The following is a 24,557-nucleotide window of genomic DNA, read 5'->3' as shown; positions in this document are numbered from 1 at the left end:
TAGAAAAGTACATTGCTAGATGGCGCTGTTATTAATAACAAAAAAACAATTTTTATAAGTAGCTTAGTTATTTGTAAATATATCTTAATAGTAATTTGTTGACATATTCAAACAAATTATTGATATAAACAATGTCTATAAGGATTTATATTATTCTATAACAAATCATTTTTCTGGCAATATATTTTGTTATTTTGACAAAGTCAACTGTCAAATCGTTTTGACAAGTGAAAGTGACACATGGTGCACAAATTGCTAATATTTAGCAACAGGAACTTGGAGCTAAGTTCCCGAACGAAAGAGCGTTAATTCTCACAAGATTTTTCACAAACTTACCTTTGTTTATTAATTCAAGGTACAGTTGATGTGCTTTTGCATTCACTTTTGATAATTCACGCGCATGCCAGTTATAACAAAGGTCAATGCGCAGTCGAAAAACATTGCGCATTTCGTTTTCTTGACTAACCTTACAGAGTTGGGTTGAGTGTCGATCGACCACCAGCGAACGCTCGCAGCAGCCGCCAGCCCGTGCTAGAGGGCGAAAGCCTCTCCAATCCTTGTGCTGTTTTTGGTGCCTAGTGGGTGTAAAGTGTCAACAACCCCTTTTTGTTGTGCCGTGCTAGAATAAACCCACAAGTAAGTGAATTTATTTTTAGTTTTACTTTAAAGTAGTATTTTGATATAATACGTTGAGTTGCGAAGTGGGTATTTGCATTCAAGATAAGAGATAACTGTTTTGATTACCTAGTGGAATTTTAAGAGGATGCTAAACATTTTGTTTGAATGATGTCACGGGCGGGTTTTGCCGTATTTCACGTCGTGGCAATGATAGATCATCAATCTTATTAGATATGCTAAATCATCCATTAAGAATAGGCTTGGCAACAAGTCAAAGATAAATTTATTAATGCATTATAGAAACTTAAGTAATTACTCTTATAAATATGTTAGATTTCATACACAAAATTCATATTCTTGCACCTGTTGTAACATTTACAACAAATTTGTTATGACTCATTTCCTGGCTACAGGATGCTATCAGTTCCATTCATGGTTTTATCTCATTTGGAGCAAAACTAAATTCCTTTAACATTTTTAAAAGTTTGATAAAGTTCTTGGAATATTATTTAATATATTTCCAGTTCTTAAGTTAAAAATGCTACAGTCACCATCAGTTTCTTTAGTGTTAATGTGATTTCCATTTGCCGAGACAATATTCAAGTTTCATAATTTTGTTATTTATTGTTCTCCCATATTTTTTATTAAATGTAAATAGTTGCTATTTTTAATTTGAGTGTTGTAACACTCTGTTTAATGTATTAAACAGTTAGCAAATTCTTTTAAAGGAAGTACAGAGATGAGACAGTGATACAGTCAGAAAAAAAAATGGTTTTGAATACAAGAGGCAAAAATTCAATCCAAAATTTAACCATAAAAGTTTAATTCTATAAAAACTTTGATTGATATGAATCAAGGAAAGCTAAGGTTTATAAACCATAGACAAACTCCAAAACTATTTCAGTACAGTTTGATGTTATGTTTTTATCTTATCTTTTCCACTTATCAGATCATTAGTGTTGTTTCAGCCGTGCAATGTGTAATATGTGTTTCAATGAACGTAATAAGTAAATCATTTACAGACATTTACAACTTAACTTGATCAATATGAGGGAGCTTGAGAAATTGTAAGTAGATCATTGATGTTTATGCCATTGGGCAAGTATAGGGTTTGCACGACGGATCCGAAATGTATGGGAATATCCGCGGATCCGGATCCAGATCCGGATAATTCCATACATTTCGGATCCGGATTGCAAACCCTAGGTAAGTACTAAAAAATTTATTACTTAAGACAGGAACTTCTATATAAGTATGACCCTCAGGGCATGAGTTCTCACCTGGTCAGGGTATTTTTTAGGGTCCTCCATTTATACAGTCATTATTTCCTACCCATTTTGTACTTTGTCACAGTGACAATAGGATGAGGTCTCTAGACTCTCTAGCGACTTTCATATGGATTGTCACTGTGACAAGGTGCTAAATAGGTCGGAAATTAAATACTTTGACTGTACGAAAATGTTATATTACAATAATATAAAGGTGGCCTAGCGGTAAGAGCGTGAGACTTGCAATCCGGAGGTCGCGGGTTCAAACCCCGGCTCGTACCAATGAGTTTTTCGGAACTTATGTACGAAATATCATTTGATATTTACCAGTCGCTTTTCGGTGAAGGAAAACATCGTGAGGAAACCGGACTAATCCCAATACAGGCCTAGTTTACCCTCTGGGTTGGAAGGTCAGATAGCAGTCGCTTTCGTAAAAACTAGCGCCCACGCCAATTACTGGGATTAGTTGCCAAGCGGATCCCAGGCTCCCAGGTTGCGCGAGGCCCCTTGCGACAGTTGCGACTGCCCTGGTAACAGCTCCCTAAGGCCGCTCTAAACCTATATTTAGATCACAGTTTACTCAGTATTTTGATATAAACATGTAAAAAATATAATATCTATAACACTATCACATTATCCAATGTGACTAATGTCCATAAAAGCCGTAATTCGACCATATTAAATGGTTACTATACCGAGCATGAATAGGTATCGTAAAAGTTTATTCCCATATTGAATGTTTGCCCATAATCATAACGACAAATAGAAGTCATCTATACACGGTGTCCCATTCAGTATGGATGGAACAAACAAAATTTAAAAATAGATATTCAGCGAAATTTAATGAGTTCTCCGAAACTATTCTAGTAATCGGCAGCTTTTAACCATTTGATCGGCAAAGACGTTAACTGACTTGCGACACGCGGCTACATCCCAATATCAATCTTCTTGCATTCCAACAAGGTTATCATTTACCTTTTGGTCCATACTGAACGCAACACCCTGTATTTAAATTGCCCATAATTCCCCAAAATGAGTCGGTTTGCTCCGGCTTTCAATAAGATATCATGTAGATATGTTTGACGTCATATCTCCACTTTCCACCTACACGAATAGGGTGACAGTTGAACTACGAATGTGATAAATGTATCTCGTCCCACGCCAAAAGGGAGACATATTGTGCGTGAAGCGAATAAGATAAATCCATCACATTGTATTATGATATTCGGTCTCAAACTGAGACCTTCAGTGAAGTGTAAAATATCCTCACAAGTCTGACACTGGTGAAGGAAATTATGATCAGCAGTCTTCGCAACGCAGAAAAGGTGTTCTTGCTAGTCTTAAACTCTTGATTCAAATCAACAAATCTGTTGTTATACAGGAAGACTTAGCTATACATATACCATACCTGAAAGCTTTTCAAAAATTTAAACATAAAAGCAATACGTAGGTAAATTGCCGGTATTGTATCTCAATAACATTAAAGATCTCATGAGTTCAGTCATCTAATAAAAGGTCAAAATACCGGACAAATCGAACAATGCCAGAACCCGGGGTTGTGTCGGATGGCCCATTCGGCCAGACCTAATTACGTAACGTCAGATAGAAGTGTACTACAACACAGCTGGCTATCGGACGGATTCGGACGACCTTATATCTTTGAAATAAGGTTCACGATTGTCTATTAATAGAACGAGGGTAGTGCCTAGTCAGCCTGTATATAGGCTCGATTTATGGGTTGGTCAGCCAGTCGTGACAGTTACCGAGTTGGATGTAGTACACAGACAGTACGTACAATATGTCGCCTGCGTTCGTGTTGTATATTTGCTAAAACGTTTTAATAGTAGTCTGTCTTTTAACCCTAGATTTACTATGGAGGTGAACCCGATAAACTTATCGTTTGACTGCTGCTTTTAATGAAGGGCTTACTTTGAGCCCCAGCCTCAAAACGAGGACTACATACAACACAACACAAGCACAAGACACAAGACAACAACACGACAAGAGCCTCTATCTCTCCACCGCCGGTTGGTGACGGGGCGCTATCCGTATTACCATTTTTTCCAACACATTCTGTAAATTACGTCTAAAGTATGCCAGTGATTACATGTTAGGTAGTATACTTAAAACTATTAAGTTATTTGGTCTACCTACACTTTCTCCACTGAAAGTGATTTTGAATCTTGGTGCCAATAACTTGGATTGTTTACTCTTATTTTGTATACTGCTTAGTCAGTCCATCGCAAAACCTCTGACGTTAGCCTTCAGTGAGATCACCAAGAACAATGACTCATGTATGTAACTATGGGATTCCGCCGGTTAGCCTTGCTCATGATATTTGAAATTGTATCAAGATAGATATGAGTCTACCGTCTGAGTCGGACCTGGAAATTTGGAGTTTTTTTTATAGTTCCAGTTGTGATAAGGTCGGTACCTTGCACACTAGGGATTTGAGCACTAGCTGCGCCGCGGTAGTAGGCGTTGCGACCTAGCGCGTACTGATAAAAGTAACAGAAACTCAACTTGAGTTTCTTTCTATTTATCTACTTACGTCGTTCCATGGTAAATTTAGCTACACTGTACAGTCAGCAGTAGAAGTTGCGAAGCGGGCGAGGTGTTCAAAATTACATTGACATACCCTTATACCCTTAACAATAAAGTCGTGACAAGTTCATTTTGAAAACCTCGCCCGCTTAGCAAATTCTGACGGTGACTGTACTTACTTACTGTTATTGTTTAAGTTTTAAATAGAAAGCTCACTGAAGAAATCGGGTTCCATTCCTCACTATCCATTATATTTGCTTTTTTTTCGGGGTAGTTCCTAAAATCGGTCGTAATTCCATCACACTTAAGTCTATTTCGGAAATTCCCCTTCATTCTGAAGAATTCGGAATCACGTAAATACATCTTACTTACACAAAATACGCTCACACCTCGCAATGTGCTTTTCTTAGGGCTTCTAAAACCTATCAATCTATCTAGACCTAAATTACTTAGTCTCAGATAGAGGTTTACATTGCTCCATCACGCCTAGACTTTGATTAATGACATCACCAGACCATCGAGGTTGACTCTTAGGGCTGATTTAGACGGCGCGCGAACTCGTATACGATTTTAGTTACATTGCGGACCATCGACGTGACATCAATTCAGCCGACCGATCAAATGACGCAATTACGAGTTCTCGCACCGTCTAAATGAGCCTTTAGTGTAAGGCCTGAGTGGACGCTCGGAGCGGAGCGTTCGGCGGGGCGTGCAGCATGGCGTCGGGCCCACAAGTGATTTGAGCAGCGTGCACTAAGGCCGCTCCTATACGCTTGCATTTGTTTAAAATGTACGCTGCACGCCCCGCCCCAGTGCACGCCCAACATGAGCGTCCACTCAGGCCTTACACTAAGTTGTGAGCCCGACGCCACGCTGCACGCCCCGCCGAACGCTCCACTTCCAGCGTCCACTCAGGCCTTACACTTAGGGTTGACTCATTTGATATTGAGATACTAGGGGACGTTTTTAGGGTTCCGTACCCAAAGGGTAAAAACGGGACCCTATTACTAAGACTCCGCTGTCCGTCCGTCCGTCCGTCCGTCCGTCTGTCACCAGGCTGTATCTCACGAACCGTGATAGCTAGACAGTTGAAATTTTCACAGATGATGTATTTCTGTTGCCGCTATAACAACAAATACTAAAAACAGAATAAAATTAAGATTTAAGTGGGGCTCCCATACAACAAACGTGATTTTTGACCGAAGTTAAGCAACGTCGGGCGGGGTCAGTACTTGGATGGGTGACCGTTTTTTTGCTTGTTTCGCTCTATTTTTTGTTGATGGTGCGGAATCCTCCGTGCGCGAGTCCGACTCGCACTTGGCCGGTTTTTTCTTGGTAAATGCTGATGTACAGCGTAACGGCTTTCATTAATTTATAATATGACGAGTATCGCGGCAGTTGACTAACAAGCAAAACTTTAGAAAAACATTTTCCCAACTACGGTTTATTAAAAACAAAATAAAGCGGACAGATCGCTCGTTTCTTCCCAGAACGTGCAGAATGTGGAATGAGTTGCCTCCTGAGGTATTTCCTTTGCACTACGACATGGGATTCTTCAAGAAGCGGGTATTTAGGGATCTCAAGGGTCGGCAACGCTTAAGTGGCTCCTGTGATGTTGCTTATGTCCATGGGCGACGATGACCGCTTCCCATCAGGCGGCTCGTCTGCTCGTTTACTGACTATCACAAAAAATATAAAAAAACAACCTTGTCTGTCGAAATTTTGACCTTAGATGTCACATGCGTAGTAAAAACGATTGGTATACTGACAGCCCATTCACCAAAATCGACTCAATAGTTTTGACGCTATTACGGAACAGATGGTGCAAACATGTACCTACATACAGAACTTCAGAAATAAACAAAACCAATTAAACTTGAAAGCATTGTCATGTTACGAGGTTTAGAATAGACGGAGCAGTCGGATTTAAACAGATAAATCCTGTTGAAGTGGGTTTTGTGAAAAAAGTTTCCTATAGAAACTGGAATAAACAATACTTATATATATTTAAATTAGTTCGAAATGTGGTAAAGTGTCTTGAATTTTTTTATTCAATATTTCTCTGAAAATCGACATTTACAGTTAAACTCACTATAAAACGTTTTGCAAAGTTAAGATGAGGTTTGCCAAGCCAAGGCAAGGTATATATCGATTTATGCCAAGCGAAGTTATGTTTTTGCTACCATAAGCTTTTGTTCAAGTTAAATGTTTTTTTTTTATATTTATTAATTATCGAAAAAAATGAAATGAGAGCGCTTCGGCTTCGATCTACCTCAACATAACAGGAAATTATAACTCTTATCGTAAAAAAGAATCAAAGTTCGGAGAAAAAAATAGAAATCGATCAAGAAAAGAGTATCAGTGACGTTGCTGGCGTGTTGCTCCGAGGAATAGAAATATATCCATACATTATGGATTGCCCTTGTCAATGACGAACGCACAAATACGAACTTTCCTTTGTTCACCCACAACTTACAATGAGCTAACAACTTGTAAAATGTGACATTTTATCCTCGGCCATAGAGAAAAAAATACATAGAGTGCTCACTCCATACATCAGTTTTAGTACCAAAAAGACTATTAGCATCTAGCATCGAGTAGCGGAACTATCAGTACTGCTACTTGACAATAGATGTAGCACCGACCGGAAAATCTTATGCTGTTGAGATAAGACTTTCCGGTCGGTGCTATATACATCTATTGTAACAGTACTGATAGTTCCGCTACTCGATGCTATTAGATGTAGACACTGAAATTAATAGTCTGAACTGATGTATGGTACTGATGTATATTTCTCTATGCCTCGCCCTAACTTTTAAACTTACTTATAACACGTAAGGGGAAAATAAAGAAAACCGATCAATAAGAAAGTATCACTGACGTAGTCGTCGTATTGCCCCGGGGAATATAAATACATCCGGACATGAGGGCCTACCGCGAACCACGTTCGACGTGTTGCCTCCCTCTCACACTTACGTACCAATTTACAAGTGCGACAAAGAGGCAACACGTCGAACGTGGTTCGCGGTAGGCCCTATGGATTGCCCTTGTCAGTGACGAACGCAAAAAATTACGACGTTTATGTTGCTAGTTAACCCTTTCGACGCCGTGTCATACACGAAAGCTGTCACGCTGACGCCACGTCACCGAAGTGTCAAAACTGAAATTGAACTTTATGCATATGCACGTAGGTCTATGTTGCTCTGTGGTCTGTGACCGATTAATCGGTCTTTAGCGTTGAACCTACGGTGCGGATATATCGGCCATTGGCGTCCAAAAGGTTAAAAGATAGATATGTACGAACTTTATTCAACCACGCTTTAATGATACAACTTACTTACTTACTTAACACCAAAAATTCATTGATTGGTTGTATATGATGTTTAAAGCCTGGCTTTAGTTATTCATAACCATAGACTAGGAATCCTCTAGACGGAGTTTAGAGCAATTATTTCATGAAACCGATGCTGCCAAAAATAATGGGATGCGGAGGACGAGGTGAGCGAGTCCCGTGCCGTGATTGGTCCGTTCAAAGACACGGACGTCACACAAAGACACTTTGACTCGAAAATGGAGTAAAACTACCGTATATTTGTGGCAGAGGGGGTAGCGCTACTATGCTCAGTCTGGAGGATGTCTTCAATGGTATGGTATGTTTCATAACATAAACGTTTGTCAAATTTAACAAAGCGTTTGATTAACGTTTGTCCCTATCCATCAGTTTGACATTTAAGTTTGTTAGAAAGAGACAAAAGTTAACAGAGTTTTGTAAAAGGTTGCCAAGTTCTGTGAATAAGGGGGGTAAACAATAGACATTCGACCGTTGTATATTATTTAGCCGCCCTTTAGCCGCCCAGAGGCCTTCCATTCCATTATATATTGAATCTTTATTTTGACAATTAGTAGGTATCAAAATTGCATTTAATTTGTCTTGGCAAGTTTTGATTCTTGGCGGCTAGAGATTATGATTATTATGAAATGCTGACTTTAAGCCAAATGGAATAACAATAATTACCTGAAAAAAAAAAAACGAAATTAGTAAAGACTCAAAAACGAAAACTTAGCAATTCCTTTTGCTGGAATTCTCAAGATTCCCGGCTGTCTCAAGTTACGGAATAAATCTGACATTAATGAAATTATCTTGTCAGACTAGAGTTTCTTTTACAACCTCGTTATGAAAATGTAACAGCCGATGTCGGAAATTTTCAATTGCCCACTTGACCCTTATTAAACTTGATGCTTATTGGTTGGATTGGAAGGCATCGTCGGTTTGCAATTTGGAAGAATTGAGTCACTTTTGTCAAAAAACCGAGGATATTATGACATCCCAAACGCATGAATCGCTCATCTTAATGAGGCTCAAAAACCAATGGTTCCAACTATCAAGAGCCCTTATTCTTAAAACTTAGCAAACCTCTGTTAAACTCGGTATTTTTCTAACAAACACAAATAAATGACATAAATACAGATAGGGACCAACGATTTTCAACGTCTTGTTAGAGTAGACAGTCGTATATGAATGACGCTAAAGGCCTGTGCACACCGGCTGCGTGTGCGTGACGTGCACGTGCGCGTGCAGCGTTGTATTATACAGATCCTTATGAGAGACGGCACACCGCTTGCGAGACGTGTGCGTGTGCGGCTCCTACATTTTAGCACACGCGCACGTGCACGTCACGCACACGCAAGCCGCCGGTGTGCACAGGCCTTTAAACTGCTAAAAGCATATTATGGGCGTTTTTTTTTTAAGTTGTCCCCTACACTTTTTTTTCAAATTTGGAATTTTTTATGTTATTTCTACTCAGAATCACGAGCTCTTTCTATCCTAATAGGAGAAAAAAAAGTGTCCTAAGGTTTTTATTTCCATTCCGTCACCATTTTTCATAGACTTTGTATGGCGGTCGCGGAATGGAAAGATCGAAAAATGTATGGAAATTTTGGGACACTTTTTTTCTCCTATTAGGATAGAAAGAGCTCGTGATTCTGAGTAGAAATAACTTAAAAAAACCCAAATTTGAAAAAAAAAGTGTAGGGGACAACTTTAAAAAAAATCGCCTATATGTATGTCCGTGGTTTGTTTCTTTGGATGTGGCATATTGACATGTTTTTAATCACTTGCAGCGCCGTCTGCGTTAAGCTTTGCGCATTTATCCTCATTTTAATACACTTAATCACAAAAGTTGTAAATGCACTCAATTAAAATGAAACTGTTCTGCAAAATACCATTAAAGAGCTGAATGGGTAATTCTGAATATGAACAGTGAATAAATAGGCTTGTGAAAGTGTGCAATTGTCCATAACAAATTAGCAGGCTCGTTTAAATTGAATACTCTTCGCTTAATAAGTGACCATCGGTGGACTTTATTGTTTTGGAAATAAGGTTTACAAATTGTCAGTTAATTGTGGACGATGGTACTTACTAAATAGTTCTAAGTTGAGGTACGACCTCTGCGTAAGAACTGTTATATAGTCTGAGCTTCTGCTCACCTGCACTTATAAAATCAAAACAAACATGATTTATTGTCAACAAAGGCCTGTATATACCTTACAGATTAACAAACATACAGTAATTATAACCTTTAAAACAAAAATTATTTAGGCGACACAACCAATTTTTCGACGCATCACCTGTTCTGGTACAGGATTCAGCAGAATCCCATGGAATCGCCGAAATACCATACCACACCCTTCGGCCAGAAGTCCGCGCTCGCGATGGTTTCCAGCAGCGGCCGCGCACGCGCACCACGAACAAGCTCAAGTGCACATAATGGCACGATCGCAGCTGGAACACTTTCAGCTCGTAACGGGTCTTTTAGCGAACATAAAACCTTAAATTGCACAAAAATACCTACGATACCTAATAGTTAACTATGGACTGACGGCCCAATTCGAACTTTAAGATACGTCAGTTAATAGATCTAGAAAAGATATGGATTAGATATGTCAGTGTCAAAAGTGACGTTTTTGTTTGAAGAAATGTCACATTTGACACTGACATATCTAATCCATATCTTTTCTAGATCTATTAACTGACGTATCTTAAAGTTCGAATTGGGCCGTGAGTTTTCGAAAATGATCACCTACGGTTGTTATACTTGTCATGTTTGGTGGGGTAGGATCTACTTACATGTTTAGTTTTCAGACAGAAAATGCCACATTTCCGGTTGTTGATAAAGTTCGTTTCTGATCGAGTGCTCAATTTAAGATTGGGTTAACCGTAACGCTTTCTAATAGCCCTCGGTAATATGTATTTAAAATTAATTCAAAGAGCCAATCACCGCTTTGTGGGGTCACCTGCTTAACCAAACCCAAATTGTTTTCCCAACTCAACCTTTTTAAAAACCCTCTGAAAAGTTATTTCCGCGGATATTTAGATTTCATTTCCGGCCCCTACGTTTTGTTAACAACTTCCGTAAGTCTTCACGTCTAATTTAAAAGGAATAAAAATGATATTTCATGAAACAATAAGGAATAGAAGGCAAAGTCCGCAAGATTCGGATTAAATTTTGTCAATCAAAAAAGTTATTTTAAGTATATTTTGATAGTGTTATTTAAATAAAAATTGACACTAGTAATTTTTCAAAGGATCTACGGCCTAAAAACTTGTTACAGATCAGGATCTAATAGCATGATTCTGGACCTTAACGTGTTAAGATTTCTTTACCAATAGATTTTCGGTACATTAGTAGGATTCAGTGACCAAAGTCAAAGATAAAAATAAATACGCAGTCGCCACAAAAAAATACGCGAACAGCGAGATGATCCCGATGAATGGAGTCTCATGTAAATTCAAAATCAAAACTCAAACGCGAACGTCACGTCACGTCACGCTATCTAATGAAATTTACACTACGGAGTACAGCAACCCTGTTGGTGTAGCTCAACTCAACCTTTTCAACGTGTAAGCGCTTAATTAATCTTATAGCTCTCAGGAGCGCTTCACTTCGAGCACATTTTAAGTAAAGGTATAATGGGAGCTCTTAGACCCAGACCCGGCCCAATTATTTGTACCTACCTAATTTTACATCAATTGTAACTCATCTGTTGACTCGAGTCTTTTGAGTCTACATTTGAAGAACTCCACTCGTTTTTACGAGACTACGCTAAAAAATCTTCCGAGTTTTTAAGTCTCAAGTCGAGTCGTCAATGTTGTATTTAAGCGCAACTCCAGGGGTCGAAAGGATAATTAACAATGATAGTTATCTTGATACCTAATCATCGTGATTTTTATGCCTGATCATTATCGATTTGATAATAACCTAAAATTTAAAACCTGAAATATAAAAAAAAGCTTCATCATTATTTTTTACTACCAAAGAATTCATAGAAAATAAATATAGCACCATCCATACCTGGGATAATTATCCGATATTTATCGGATACTTATCGCGATAATTATCAAAAACTATAATTATCTGGATAATTTCGAACCCTGCGCAACTCAAAAGTACTCGAGCCTCCAAATAAAGACCGTCAACAATTTTGGAGGTTTTGTCTAAATTTTGTACTAATAGCGGTAAGTATAGGAAATAACAGTTAGTGAATGTGTATGGTGTACCTAACCCTAAGAACAACTAAACCACAGTGCCAACGTTAAAACAAACCTACCATTAGAAGACCGAGATAAGATAGTCACGTAAGCTGAAAGCTCGTTTGCCCATAATGATCCGTTTAATGTTTAATGAAGAGTTTACATATATGTCTGTGTGCATGTATTGCGCACACAAATGATGACACTTAGTTGATCATTGATAATTTATACCTTATTCCTTTCAGCATAAGGCCTACAAATGGTCATGAGTCCGATTTGCATTTAATTACATATAAATGTGATGGTGGTGTTTACTGCGCGTATTTGTGTTATCTATGTAGATTTTAAACCACGCAAATGGACACGGAGTTATTAAAATTGTCAATTTAGTCACGCTTAAATTATTTCTAATGTCACAATTGCGCTTAGGGGAAGTCCGGGCATAGTGAACACCTTTACCTTTGACTTTACATAACAGAAAAATTTAACGAGGAAGAAATGAAAAAAGTATCAATAATAAGTCTTTATTTAATAATCTTTTAATTTAAAACAGCACTAGCCTCCAATGTTTAATAGTTGCTGCAATTTTGAACAAAACGTAAAAAAAGATATTTTATTCGCTTTGCCCAGGGTGCCGGGCAAAGTGAAACAGCCCCCCGGGCAAAGCAAATATTACTCATAAAATCTTAGTGAACTTAATAACTAAGTGAAAATTAATCAACATAAGATCATATCAATAATATTAATTAGAAAAAGCTGTCACAAGTAACTTTTGATATATTTTCACTGATTTCATAAGCATAAGTCTTCACGGCATTTCTGAAGACATTTTAACACAGCGAATCCACGTTCTGATAGCCATTTTCATGACGTCTGTTAGCCAGGAGCCATTATCGATCTTTTTTTGATATTTATATACCATCTGTAACAAAATATTATCATAAATAAAAATTACCTAATAAATTCAAAGTGAACACGCTATCCGCTTTGCCCGATCCACTTTGCCCGTTCAGTCAGTTAAAGAAAATAAGAATTAAAAAAAAAATACCGTTTGATTGTTTTAAAAGAAATGCGTTGTAAAAGGAAGATACTTTAATAAGCAATAAAAGCATATTGAATTAAAATTCGAGATAATTACTGTGACAAAATAACATACAATGTACTTACCTTTCAAAATCGAATATTTTGCACTAAAAACACATTTTGACTCGTCACCGACGACGCTCACAGCGACCGCTCCCTGTGACGCTTGCCGCTCATAGAGCGAAAGATCCTGAACATCATATAGGCGCGTGGTGCGACAAAGTCGAATAGTTTAGGATTGGGAGCCCGAATTCGCTTTGCCTGGGGTGTTCGCTTTACCCGGACTTCCCCTACATTGTAATGTTGCTAGTGGTTCACAGTTTTCGATCGATACAAAACTAAAAGTTCTACTAAGTCGGGTTTTACAGTACCTACTAGCACGTAAATATGGAAATTGAAAACATAACATTATGGGTTGGTTGGTAGGTAAAATTTACATTTTGGTGCTATGACCAGGAAATTTCCTTGGTACTAGCTTTTCTGGGTATGTATAAAATATCATATTATATTAAAATTAAGATTAAAAGTATTTTTTCTTACAAAGAACAAACTTTTTCACAAGTAAAAGCTTTGCTTAAAGCGTTAATTTTTATACCATTTTATGTTACAAGCTAAACGAATGTATAATTTTACATCTGCTTAAGTTAGACCCTCTTTACTTTATGGCCTCCATGTTTTTCAAAGAACCCTTTTATTTCTATAGTCTCCTTAAATAAGGTCATATCTAAGGTCGTAAAGTTCAAAACGTAAAATTCATCAGCAAGGGCTTTTATATTTTTGGTACTTCAAAGTTATTTACCTACTCGACGATTATAATATAAATTCGGATGGAGGAAATAAACAAATTTAAATCTAAAATAATGCGAGGCACAAATTTTTCATAGACGAGAGTTGCACTTCCCACGCCATATGTTACAGGCAGCATCCCATAGACTTAATTGTAAAGCATCTGAAACTAAACAAGTTAAAGTTTGAAGCGCGGGCGGGGCCGTGGTGGGGCCCTGCGCGCGCCGATCGATCCCCAGCCCGGCCCGTCAGGGGCAAATCCCGACATCAGATAGCTTAGCGTTGTTTCGCCACCGAAAACCTAACGACTCCCTTCGTTAACTTGTTGGCTTTCGATCTAAAGCCCGATTATAATGTAACATGATTTATTACAGTAACAGAAATGACTTATAATTTAGGAGCGTAACAAAAAGTTACAAGATTTATGAACTGGCGTTTCATTCAGGGTTTCCATTCATCATGTGTTAGGCGTTGGGCTTATGGCATGCTGCCGTTAACGGCAATAAATTATTGTGTAACAAAGTTGCACTGTTTTTCTTTCAAACCGTTTTAACCCTCCAATCGTGAATGTTGTGAAAGAAAACCGCAAAAGTTCGGAAATTCAGAGTAACTCGAGAATTTTGTGAAAAGATAACAAAATTAAATCTGTTCAACCTTGCGGTTAAAAGCGAAATAACTGAAAAGTTTTAGATTCCATAATTCATGTCAATATCTAAAAGTTCCTAACTCCTAATATAAACTTAAATACAAGTAAAATCGAACACAGTAATAAAGAGAAAAGTACTCCTTTGTATTTACATTGCATATACTTACTTTATTTTAGTTATAATATACACCTGTCTGTATGTACAATTACAAACAAATTATTTGCCCACTGAAGGTGTAGCTGGTGAATATATAGATTTACACATCACAGCTTTAACTAGTTCTATTTTACTAATATTTTTAGTAAGTGGAAAGAGACATTGTCTCGTTTATAAAAGAAAACCTGACAATCACAGCAAACGCAGCAAAATCGAATAAACCTAGAAATCCTCAGTTGAAACCTTTCTCAAACACTTAAGTCTACAGACGTCCACAAAATGGCACTGCACTGGAAGTGAAGAAAAGCGGCTGCCACACGTTGACTTATTTTACTATCTTGACAACTTTTTTTATTAGAAAAAACTTAAGCCAACACACCACCTCATACAAGACGAGTATGGCCGACTAACTTTTGAAAAAAGAAATAAATTTGCAACTTGTAAAACTAAGAAGAAAAGAAAGTAAATTGCAACTTTAGACGTATTTCGTGCTGGAAGTGGTCTTCGTTAAAGTTTGGCGCAGTAAAGTATTTTTACTTTGCTATTCAGCAGGTCATCTCAGGAGTCTCCAAACTTTTTAACCACCAAAAGTAAAGATCCGGATCCAGCCTGTGGGCCGTAGTTTAGTCTCCTGATTGATACCTCATAGTCATGTATAAAAATGCTTATTTTATACATACTTTAATAAGTATCAACTCTTTACGTAGCTAATATATTCTCCTTTAAGTAAAGGCAAAGGCTAACCACAGTAAATAAAGCTGGAGACCTGTAGAGCCTCTCTTGAAGCCTTTATCAAATACTTGAGCCTCAGACGCCAGAAGATGGCACTCCACTCAATGGCCGACTTATTTTGGAATCTTGGCATTTCTTAAGAATCTAAAGGGAACAAACGTTAACACAGAGACCATATGTATATGGACAACGACAAATAAAATAAATACAAGATTCGAAAGTTCAGACATAGCATCCGGGGAAGTTAGTAGAGTCATTCTTTAACATATTCAATCCTCTGTAATGTTGATAATCCTTAATTTATTTACGTAAAAAATAAGCAGATACTTATTGCATTCTGCGTGTAGGTAATTTCTTGATTGTAGGTAATGATTGGACTTAATAATGTAATAAAATACACTTTTTCTTTTTAGCTTGATATCGGTACGAAGAAATTGTGATATAATCTCCTTAGTTCGCGTAACTTAATGACATAATTCAAAAAATCCATTACTAGTTTTAAAAGAACCTAACATAGAATATTGCTTCCTGTACGCCTGAGTACTCACACTTTATCAGCAAAAGTGACGTAAACAAACATCAAAAATTGGCGCTTCAAAAGGCGAGTTGCATGCCTAACTAAAATTTGCAACCTCTGCCATAGAATAAAAGTGACTACAAGCTGTAGCATAAATATTCAAAAGGCCGTGCCGGGTAGCCATGCCATCGCATGTTACATCTAGTCTGTGTAAACTTAACATTTGGCAACCGTATTGCAACGACATAAGGACTAACACTGGTCAATTAAACTTATTTCATGTCTAACCCTTGTTTTGTTTTTCAATTGTTCTGTTATGTATTCTCCCTTTCTAAAGCCTTTGGCTCGTAGCTCGTAACTCTCGTAATTTTATTTCATTCATAATAACGTTTTCACATTTGCGATGTTAAAGAGGGCTTAACGAATTGGAATGGAATAACAGTTTCGTTGGATTTCTTTTTTTTTTTTGTATATAATACAAAAATGAAGGCTGATACGGGTAAGCGGCCTTTGCAAACACTTATTAGGAATCTTTTTTTCCTTTTATTTATTTTTACCGTTCACTGAGTATTTTCTCTTCATTTATGCGTGTTTATATCAAAGTCTAAAATTATACGGGGGCGAGATTAAGAATTAAATACCACTTTCTATTTTAACAGGAACAGGAGATACCTATAGCCATTTGGCTTCCATCAAATTTATATGATGGTTTCGCCAATATCATAAGTGTGCTGCGTGCATGAAGTGTGTTGCTCTTAGTAAAGTGATAGCTGTGATATACGTGTGAAAGTCAACACCGACATTGGCAAATTCTCCCTGTTCAATTGTTCATACTGTTCAAATTTAATTTGCAGGGAGTAAAAGCCAAAGAGAAAAAACGTTGACATTATTATTTACGTTGACGAGCGTTTTCCAAAAAATATGTATATTTCATTCATGTCTTCAAAATATTGACTTCTTGGGCTTATTTTATTCAGAATCATCTGTGTCCCAAAATTTTGTATGAAAAAATATTTTTCCAGTGCGTCACGTTCATACAAATAAAAAAAATATTCATACAAAAATGTCACGATCTGGAAAGGAAATCTTGGGACACATTTTTTTATGTATGAGGCGTGAATGTACAAATGATTCTGAGTAAAATGAGTCCAAGAAGTCAATATTTTGAAGACATTAATGAAATGTAATTTTTTTTTGGAAAACGCTCTGACGCTATTTGCCTCCGTCAGTCGCCCATTATTAATTAGTGTTGTCAAATTAAAGCATTAATATCACAATAACAATCTAAAACTCTACGAACTACCTACTTTCCCCACGAAAAGCAATTTCTTTCACAATTCCCACGTTACCACAAAGAACTTTATCGGGTTTTATTAACATCGTTATTAATAAACTTTAATAGTTTTTATCGTGTAGCCGTTGCGTTTTTAATTATAACAGTGGCTGATTCTGTTTTACCAATTTTATTTGTTTTTTCATCTTGTTTTGATACGACCTCGAGTCAATAGGCATCTCATGTGCACCAGCAATACGTACAGCTAGATGCCAAAAGAGACGACTCCCAATTACTGATAAGCCACTGAAAAGTTTCCAAAATTGCCAAATTTCTACAAGGGAAAATATCGGAAAGTTCTCAAGTTTTTATATGGAGTAATCTCCACTTCAATTTCAACTTTCCAAAATCGAAAGTTCCATGAAATTTTTCATAAATCTCTGAGAACATTTCGGCACTTAGTGTTTGCTCGCACATATTGGTGCGCGTGAGATGCCCGATGATACGACTCAAGGTCGTATCAAAACAAGTTGAATGCCGTATCAAATTAATAATACAGAATCAGCCCCAGTATGCGAGCCGAGCCGTGGGAACGACTGAAAAAGCCTTCGTGGCAAATATCGCGGTAAATACACGACACGACAGCTTATTTGTAGCAACAACAAAAGGTTTCGGTCTCCGATTTAGCGCCGGGAGTGGATTCGAGGTTATATTTTTCGGGTATTTAAACATGAGTATTAGTGTCGATTATGCTATATTGTTTGGATATCGCTTGACGAAACCTGCGTTGCTGATCAACAACTATGTATTGACGACTTGTTTCTACTTATTTTGTTTAATTAAATTTTTTGGATAGGTATATTGATAGATGATATCTTGGTTTTTGTTATTCGTTTCGTCTTGTTTTAGCTAGCACAAATGTTTTACTAAGCCGTTTAGTTAAAAGTGCACCGTAACTAAACTTAAACTTATCAATAATGTATTGGTTGCGTGCGGTCCGAGCGCATCAGAATATTCATTTCATAATGACTTTTATTTCTGGACGCTGCCTCAACTTTCAAGTTCGCTTTAACATTCTCCATTGTTTTAACGGCCATGCTCGTTTCCTTTATAGTTGGCTAAACAATGTTCACAACGAGGCCCGTTAGCTCTCACGATTACCTAACATGCTTTAATATACTAACACTTAACTGACCATTGGTCGCCCTTTTGTCGTTGAAACAAGGTTCATGATTGTCGGTTCGTAGTTTTAGCTCGAGCCGGCAAAATAGAGGACTGTTTTGTTGTCATTTGCAAAAGCGGGTAATGTTGGCATGAATACCGGAATGGTAATTAGGTCCTAACGCTCTGTTTTAAGTATGAACTCGGTAAAAAATATGTGTTAATAGGTTCGTTTTCATGGTCTCAATCGAGCCTGTTAAAGATGTCATGGTACCTACTGCATAAAAACAATAATAAAAACATAAAGGAGAGATACCATAAATGCTCCATACTAGATACTCGTAGCAGCTCGAAGTGACCTCACGCCGTGACGACCAGTAGTGTACACACTTATGGCTTTACAAATAAGATTGTGTCTGAAATTTTGGGGCCTGCTGAATGGACTACCAAGGATATATGACAATTCATTCTTCATTCCACTTATAAAATGGTTTTTATATACGGCCATTCCAAATCTCCCTAATTATCCCCGTACTGTACCGAGTTGCGAAGTGGCTTTTCCTAAATAATTAAACCTCAAAAACCATTTGTGCCCTTATACGGCCTTTAGGATCGAGACAAACACTGAATTATGTAGAGCGGGCCGCCATCACTTAACCCGGGTAACTTTAAATAATTTATTAGAACTTCTAAGCGCATCTAGGTCACGCTGACATAGACTGCGCTGTGATTGGGACCTCTGCCGCGCTCATGAACCATGCATGCTCGCTAAATTTTGTCATGAACAAAAATGGATACGGTAATGATTACCGTATCCATTTTTAGGGTTCCGTACCCAAGGGGTAAAAACGGGACCCTATTACTAAGATTCCGCTGTCCGTCCGTCCGTCTGTCACCAGGCTGTATCTCACGAACCGTGATAGCTAGACAGTTGAAATTTTCACAAATGATGTATTTCTGTTGCCGCTATAACAACAAATACTAAAAACAGAATAAAATAAAGATTTAAGTGGGGCTCCCATACAACAAACGTGATTTTTGACCGAAGTTAAGCAACGTCGGGCGGGGTCAGTAATTGGATGGGTGACCGTTTTTTTGCTTTTTTTTTTGCTTGTTTTGCTCTATTTTTTGTTGATGGTGCGGAACCCTCCGTGCGCGAGTCCGACTCGCACTTGGCCGGTTTTTTTATTGTCATCTGCCGTTTTACCGGGTAATCGATAGACGGCAGATTTTAGCAACTCAAAAACTAGCACCTATTTTGCGTGAAGGGATCCTATCAAACTTTTGATGTTCAGCAGAACCTAGGGAGAGATCTCTCGGAAATCAGGGATGTTTGCCCTGTATGGAGCCACGCCTGGAAAATACAATTTTCTGTTGCTCATGTCATGTGATTTCATACTTATAGGTAGGTACTTTAACTATACACTTCTCTTAAAATCCCTCTTTGTTCAAAACCCTCTGATTCTAGCCAGTAGTTTAGGAAGCAACCGGGAACACTATAAAATGAAATAGAATATTTTGAATTAACCCTCGTATCTTAGAATAGTTTATTAGAACATTTAAAACTGTGGAGAGCGTAACTAGGTTACCGGGTAGCTGTGATTGGGACCTCTGCCAACTTCGTTATCCGAGGATATTTACTACCGAACAAAGGAGCTTGTACAAATTGGTACTAGTACTGGAGGTAACGATTCCTACTAAGACTTGATCGCCGAATTCAAAGTGTACGTATGTTGCCAGGCAACTGACTTTATAAGTATGTCGCAGTCGGATTGTATAATCCGCCGTATTACATTACGGCTAGCCGTTTTACAAAACAGGGGCGTTTTGAAATGCGGCGGTTCGACGATTAGCCGGATTGAATGCGGCTGAATGAAAATCCGCCGGAATGTATTCGGCGCCATACGTTCTTCAACACGGCTAGCCGTAATGTAATACAGCGAGTCATTAGCCGCCGCTTTGACAGTTTTTAGTTCCCATTTTTAACACTCGTGGCGCTGCCTGACATAACAACAACAAACTATGAAAAACGCTAGGGTGTCCATCAAATCTGGAGTTCGTCGGACTGTTTCTTTTCAAAAAACATTTCCTTCGCAACTTAACTAGACGGAGCCCCGCTTCGCGGGGCTCCTATTTCTGAGCGGTTTGCCCTTCGGGCATCTGAAGCTACCTAACGAACCTAACCTACGTTACTGATTTAGTGAGACGTCCGTGAAAACATTACACTTTGGAGAAAAAAGCGTAGGTAGGTAAGTAGGTTAGGTTCGTTAGGTAGCTTCAGATGCCCGAAGGGCAAACCGCCCAGAAATAGGAGCCCCGCTTTTAAGTTGTGAAGGAAATGTTTTGGAAAAGAAACACATGTAGTGCGGTGGGACCATGGTAAAAATAAATTAAATTGCAAACATTGTCAAACTCCGGTTACGTAGGCGACCGAAAGAACTGGTCACTCTACAATCTAAATAGTAGATACGATGCGGCTAAACGTAGGCCGCCTTATTGAAGAACGTATCGCAATGACAATCCGGCTAATCGTCGAACCGCCGCATTTCAAAACGCCCCTGTTTTGTAAAACGGCTAGCCGTAATGTAATACGGCGGATTATACAATCCGACTGCGACAAGTATACTAGCTGTTGCCCGCGACTTCGTACGCGTAGATTTGTATATTGGTACTATTGGTAGTTATATATTCTACATTAGCTTAGAACATTATGCAGCAAAAGATAGCAGTAGGGACTGTTAATCATTTGTTAATTATTATACACAACCTGGCTACGAAGTTTCAAGCCCCTAACTGAATAAAATTGTTCTCGATATAATCCCTCTCAACCCCCAGCATATTTTCAAGTCCACTATTTAGTAAAACCTACTACCTAACTACCTATTTACGAAGTTTGAAGTTCCTAGCTTTAAATACAATTTGAACTCTCTACCAACTTTCAACCCCTTCTTAAACCTTTTAGGGGATGAATTTTTAAAGAAGCTGAAATTACTTTTCATGTATTCTAATAATATGCCTTTATACAACGATTCAAGTCCCGCACTCAAATAAATGTTTGACCTCCATACAAATTTTCAACCCCTTTTTTACCAACTTGAGGGATGACTTTTCAAAAATGCCGAAATTATTTTTCTTGTATTCTAATAATATGCCTTTATATAAAGATTCAAGTTCCGCACACAAACAAATGTTTGATCTCCATACAAACTTTCAACCCCTATTTAATCCTTTTAAGGGATGAATTTTCAAAAGCGCTGAAATTACTTTTCTTGTATTCTTATAATATGCCCTTATACAAAGATTCAAGCCCCGCACTCAAAAAAATATTTGATGTGCATACAAACTTTCAACCCCTTTTTCACCACCTTGGGGGATGAATTTTTAAAAACGCTGAAATTACTTTTCTTGTATTCTTATAATATGCCCTTAAACAAAGATTCAAGTCCCGCACTCAAAAAAATATTTGATGTGCATACAAACTTTCAACCCCTTTTTCACCACCTTGGGGGATGAATTTTCAAAAACGCTGAAATTACTTTTCTTGTATTCTTATAATATGCCCTTGTACAAAGATTCAAGTCCCGCACTCAAAAAAATAATTGATGTGCATACAAACTTTCAACCCCTTTTTCACCACCTTGGGGGATGAATTTTCAAAAACGCTGAAATTAGTTTTCTTCTCTTTTATTATATCTTTTTAAAAAGTTTCAAGTTCCTAGCTTACAATAAAATTTGAACCCCAAGACAAACTTTCATCCCCTTTTTAACCCCCTTAGGGGTTTAATTTCCTAAAACGTCGCAATTACTTTTTTTTGTAATCGGCTATTATGCCTTTCTAAGAAGTTTCAAAGCATTTGTATTGGATTCAAACTTTCAACCCCTTTTTAACCCTGTTAGGGGATGAATTTTCAAAAACGCTGAAATTACTTTTCCTGTATTATAATAATATCCCCATACACAAAGTTTCAAGTCCCGCGCCCGAAATTTTTTTTAATTTCCATACAAACTTTTAACCCCTTTTTCACCACCTTAGGGGATGAATTTTCCAAAACGCTGAAATTAGTATTCTTGTATTTTAATAGTATATCTTTTTTACGAACTTTCAAATTCGTAGCTCAAAATAAAACTTGTACCCCATACAACCTTTCATCCCCCTTTTAACCCCCTTAGGGGTTGAATTTTTCAAAATCGCTTCTTATCTCTTGTACACTTTACAAATGCAACCTATTGTGCAAATTTCAACTTTCTAGCTTTTGTAGTTTCGGCTCTCCGTTGATGAATCAGTCAGTCAGTCAGTCAGTCAGTCAGGACACTTGCATTTATATATATACTAGCTGTTGCCCGCGACTTCGTACGCGTGGATTTGTATATTGGTGGTTATAAATTCTACATTAGCTTAGAACATTATGCAGCAAAAGATAGCCGTAGGGACGGTTAATCATTTGTTAATTATTATACAACACATAAGATTTGTCTTTCACAACCTGGCTACGAAGTTTCAAGCCCCTAACTGAATAAAATTGTTCTCGATAATCTCGATATAATCTCTCTCAACCCCCAGAAGATTTTCAAGTCCACTATTTAATAAAACCTACTACCTAACTACCTATTTACGAAGTTTGAAGTTCCTAGCTTTAAATAAAATTTGAACCCTCTACCAACTCTCAACCCCTGTTTAAACTTTTAGGGGATGAATTTTTAAAAACGCTGAGATTACTTTTCTTGTATTGTAATAATATGCCTTTATACAACGATTCAAGTCCCGCACTCCAATAAATATTTGGGTTCCATACAAATTTTCGACCCCCTTCACCTTGGGGGATGAATTATCAAAAACTCTGAAATTAGTTTTCTTTTCTCTCAATAAAATAACTTTTTACGAAGCTTCAAGTTCCTAGCTGTAAATAAAATTATAACCTATACAATCTTTCAACCCCTTTTTAACCCTGTTATGGGATGAATTTTTAAAAACGCTGAAATAAGTTTTCTTGTGTTCTAATACTATGGCTTTATACAAAGATTTAAGTCTCGCACTCTCAAAAATATTTGATCTCCATACAAACTTTCAACCCCTTTTTCACCTCCTCGGGGGATACATTTTTAAAAACGCTGAATAGGTTTTTTTGTTTTTTAATAAAATACCTTTTTACGAAGTTTCAAGTTCCTAGCTTTAAATAAAATTTGAACCCTATACAAACTTTCAACCCCTTTTGAACCCTTATAGGGTATGAATTTTTGAAAACGCTGAAATTACTTTTATCGTATTCTAATAATATGTCATTATACAAATATTCAAGTCCCGTACTTACAAAAAATATTGACCTCCATACAAATTTTCAACCCCTTTTTCACCACCTTAAATGTTGAATTTTGAAAAACGCTAACATTAGTTTTCTTCTCTTTTAATGAAATAACTTTTTACAAAGTTACAAATTCGTAGCTTAAAATAAAATTTAAACCCTATACAATCTTTCAACCCCTTTATAACCCTTTTAAGGGATGAATTTTTGAAAACGCTGATATTACTTTTCTTGATAATTAATAATATGGTTTTATACAAAGATTCAAGTCCCGCACTCTAAAAAATATTTGATCTCCGTACAAACTTTCAATCCCTTTTTCACCACCTCGGGGGATGAATTTTTAAAAACACTGAAATTTGTTTTGTTGTTTTTTAATTTAATACCTTTTTGCGAAGTTTCAAGGTCCTAGCTTAAAATAAAATTTGCGCCCCAAGACAAAGTTTCATCCCCTTTTTTACCCCCTTAGGGGTTGAAGTTCCTAAAACGTCGCAATTCCTTTTTTTTGCAATCGGCTATTATGCCTTTCTAAAAAGTTTTAAAGCATTTGTAATGGATTCAAACTTTCAACCCCTTTTTAACCCTGTTCGGGGATGAATTTTTAAAAACGCTGAAATTACTTTTCCTGTCTTATAATAATATACTCATATACAAAGTTTAAAGTCACACACTCACAAAAATATTTGATCTCCATACAAACTTTCAACCCCTTTTTCACCACCTTGGGGGATGAATTTTCGAAAACGCTGAAATTAGTTTTCTTATTTTTTAATATAATATATTTTAACAAAGTTTCAAATTCCTAGCTTAAAATAAATCTTGAACCCCATACAACCTTTCATCCCCTTTTTAACCCTTGTAAGGGATGAATTTTTAAAAACGCTGAAATTACTTTTCTTGAGTTTTTATAATATGGCTTTATACAAAGACTCAAGTCCCGC

At 37.2% G+C, this 24,557-nt stretch overlaps 1 protein-coding gene across 4 annotated transcripts in view; it reads left to right on the top strand.

Annotated features, from left to right (window-relative positions):
• The first annotated feature begins 313 nt into the window (after positions 1-313).
• The window catches only part of LOC134655912 (synaptosomal-associated protein 25-like), a 47,549-nt gene continuing 23,305 nt past the window's right edge, over positions 314-24,557 (top strand). For 2 of the 4 annotated variants that reach the window (XM_063511415.1, XM_063511414.1), the window contains exon 1: positions 1,598-1,685. In XM_063511415.1, the coding sequence (XP_063367485.1) occupies positions 1,666-1,685 (20 nt within the window). In that variant the 5' untranslated portion in view covers positions 1,598-1,665. Of the gene's footprint in view, positions 637-1,597; positions 1,686-24,557 lie in introns of those variants that run through there. The other 2 variants (XM_063511416.1, XM_063511413.1) reach the window with 2 other exon arrangements.

Source organism: Cydia amplana, chromosome 17, assembly GCF_948474715.1.
Source record: "Cydia amplana chromosome 17, ilCydAmpl1.1, whole genome shotgun sequence".
NCBI lineage: Eukaryota > Metazoa > Arthropoda > Insecta > Lepidoptera > Tortricidae > Cydia > Cydia amplana.
The sequence above is the reverse complement of the archived record's forward strand: the minus strand, read 5'-3'. Positions and strand labels throughout refer to the sequence as shown.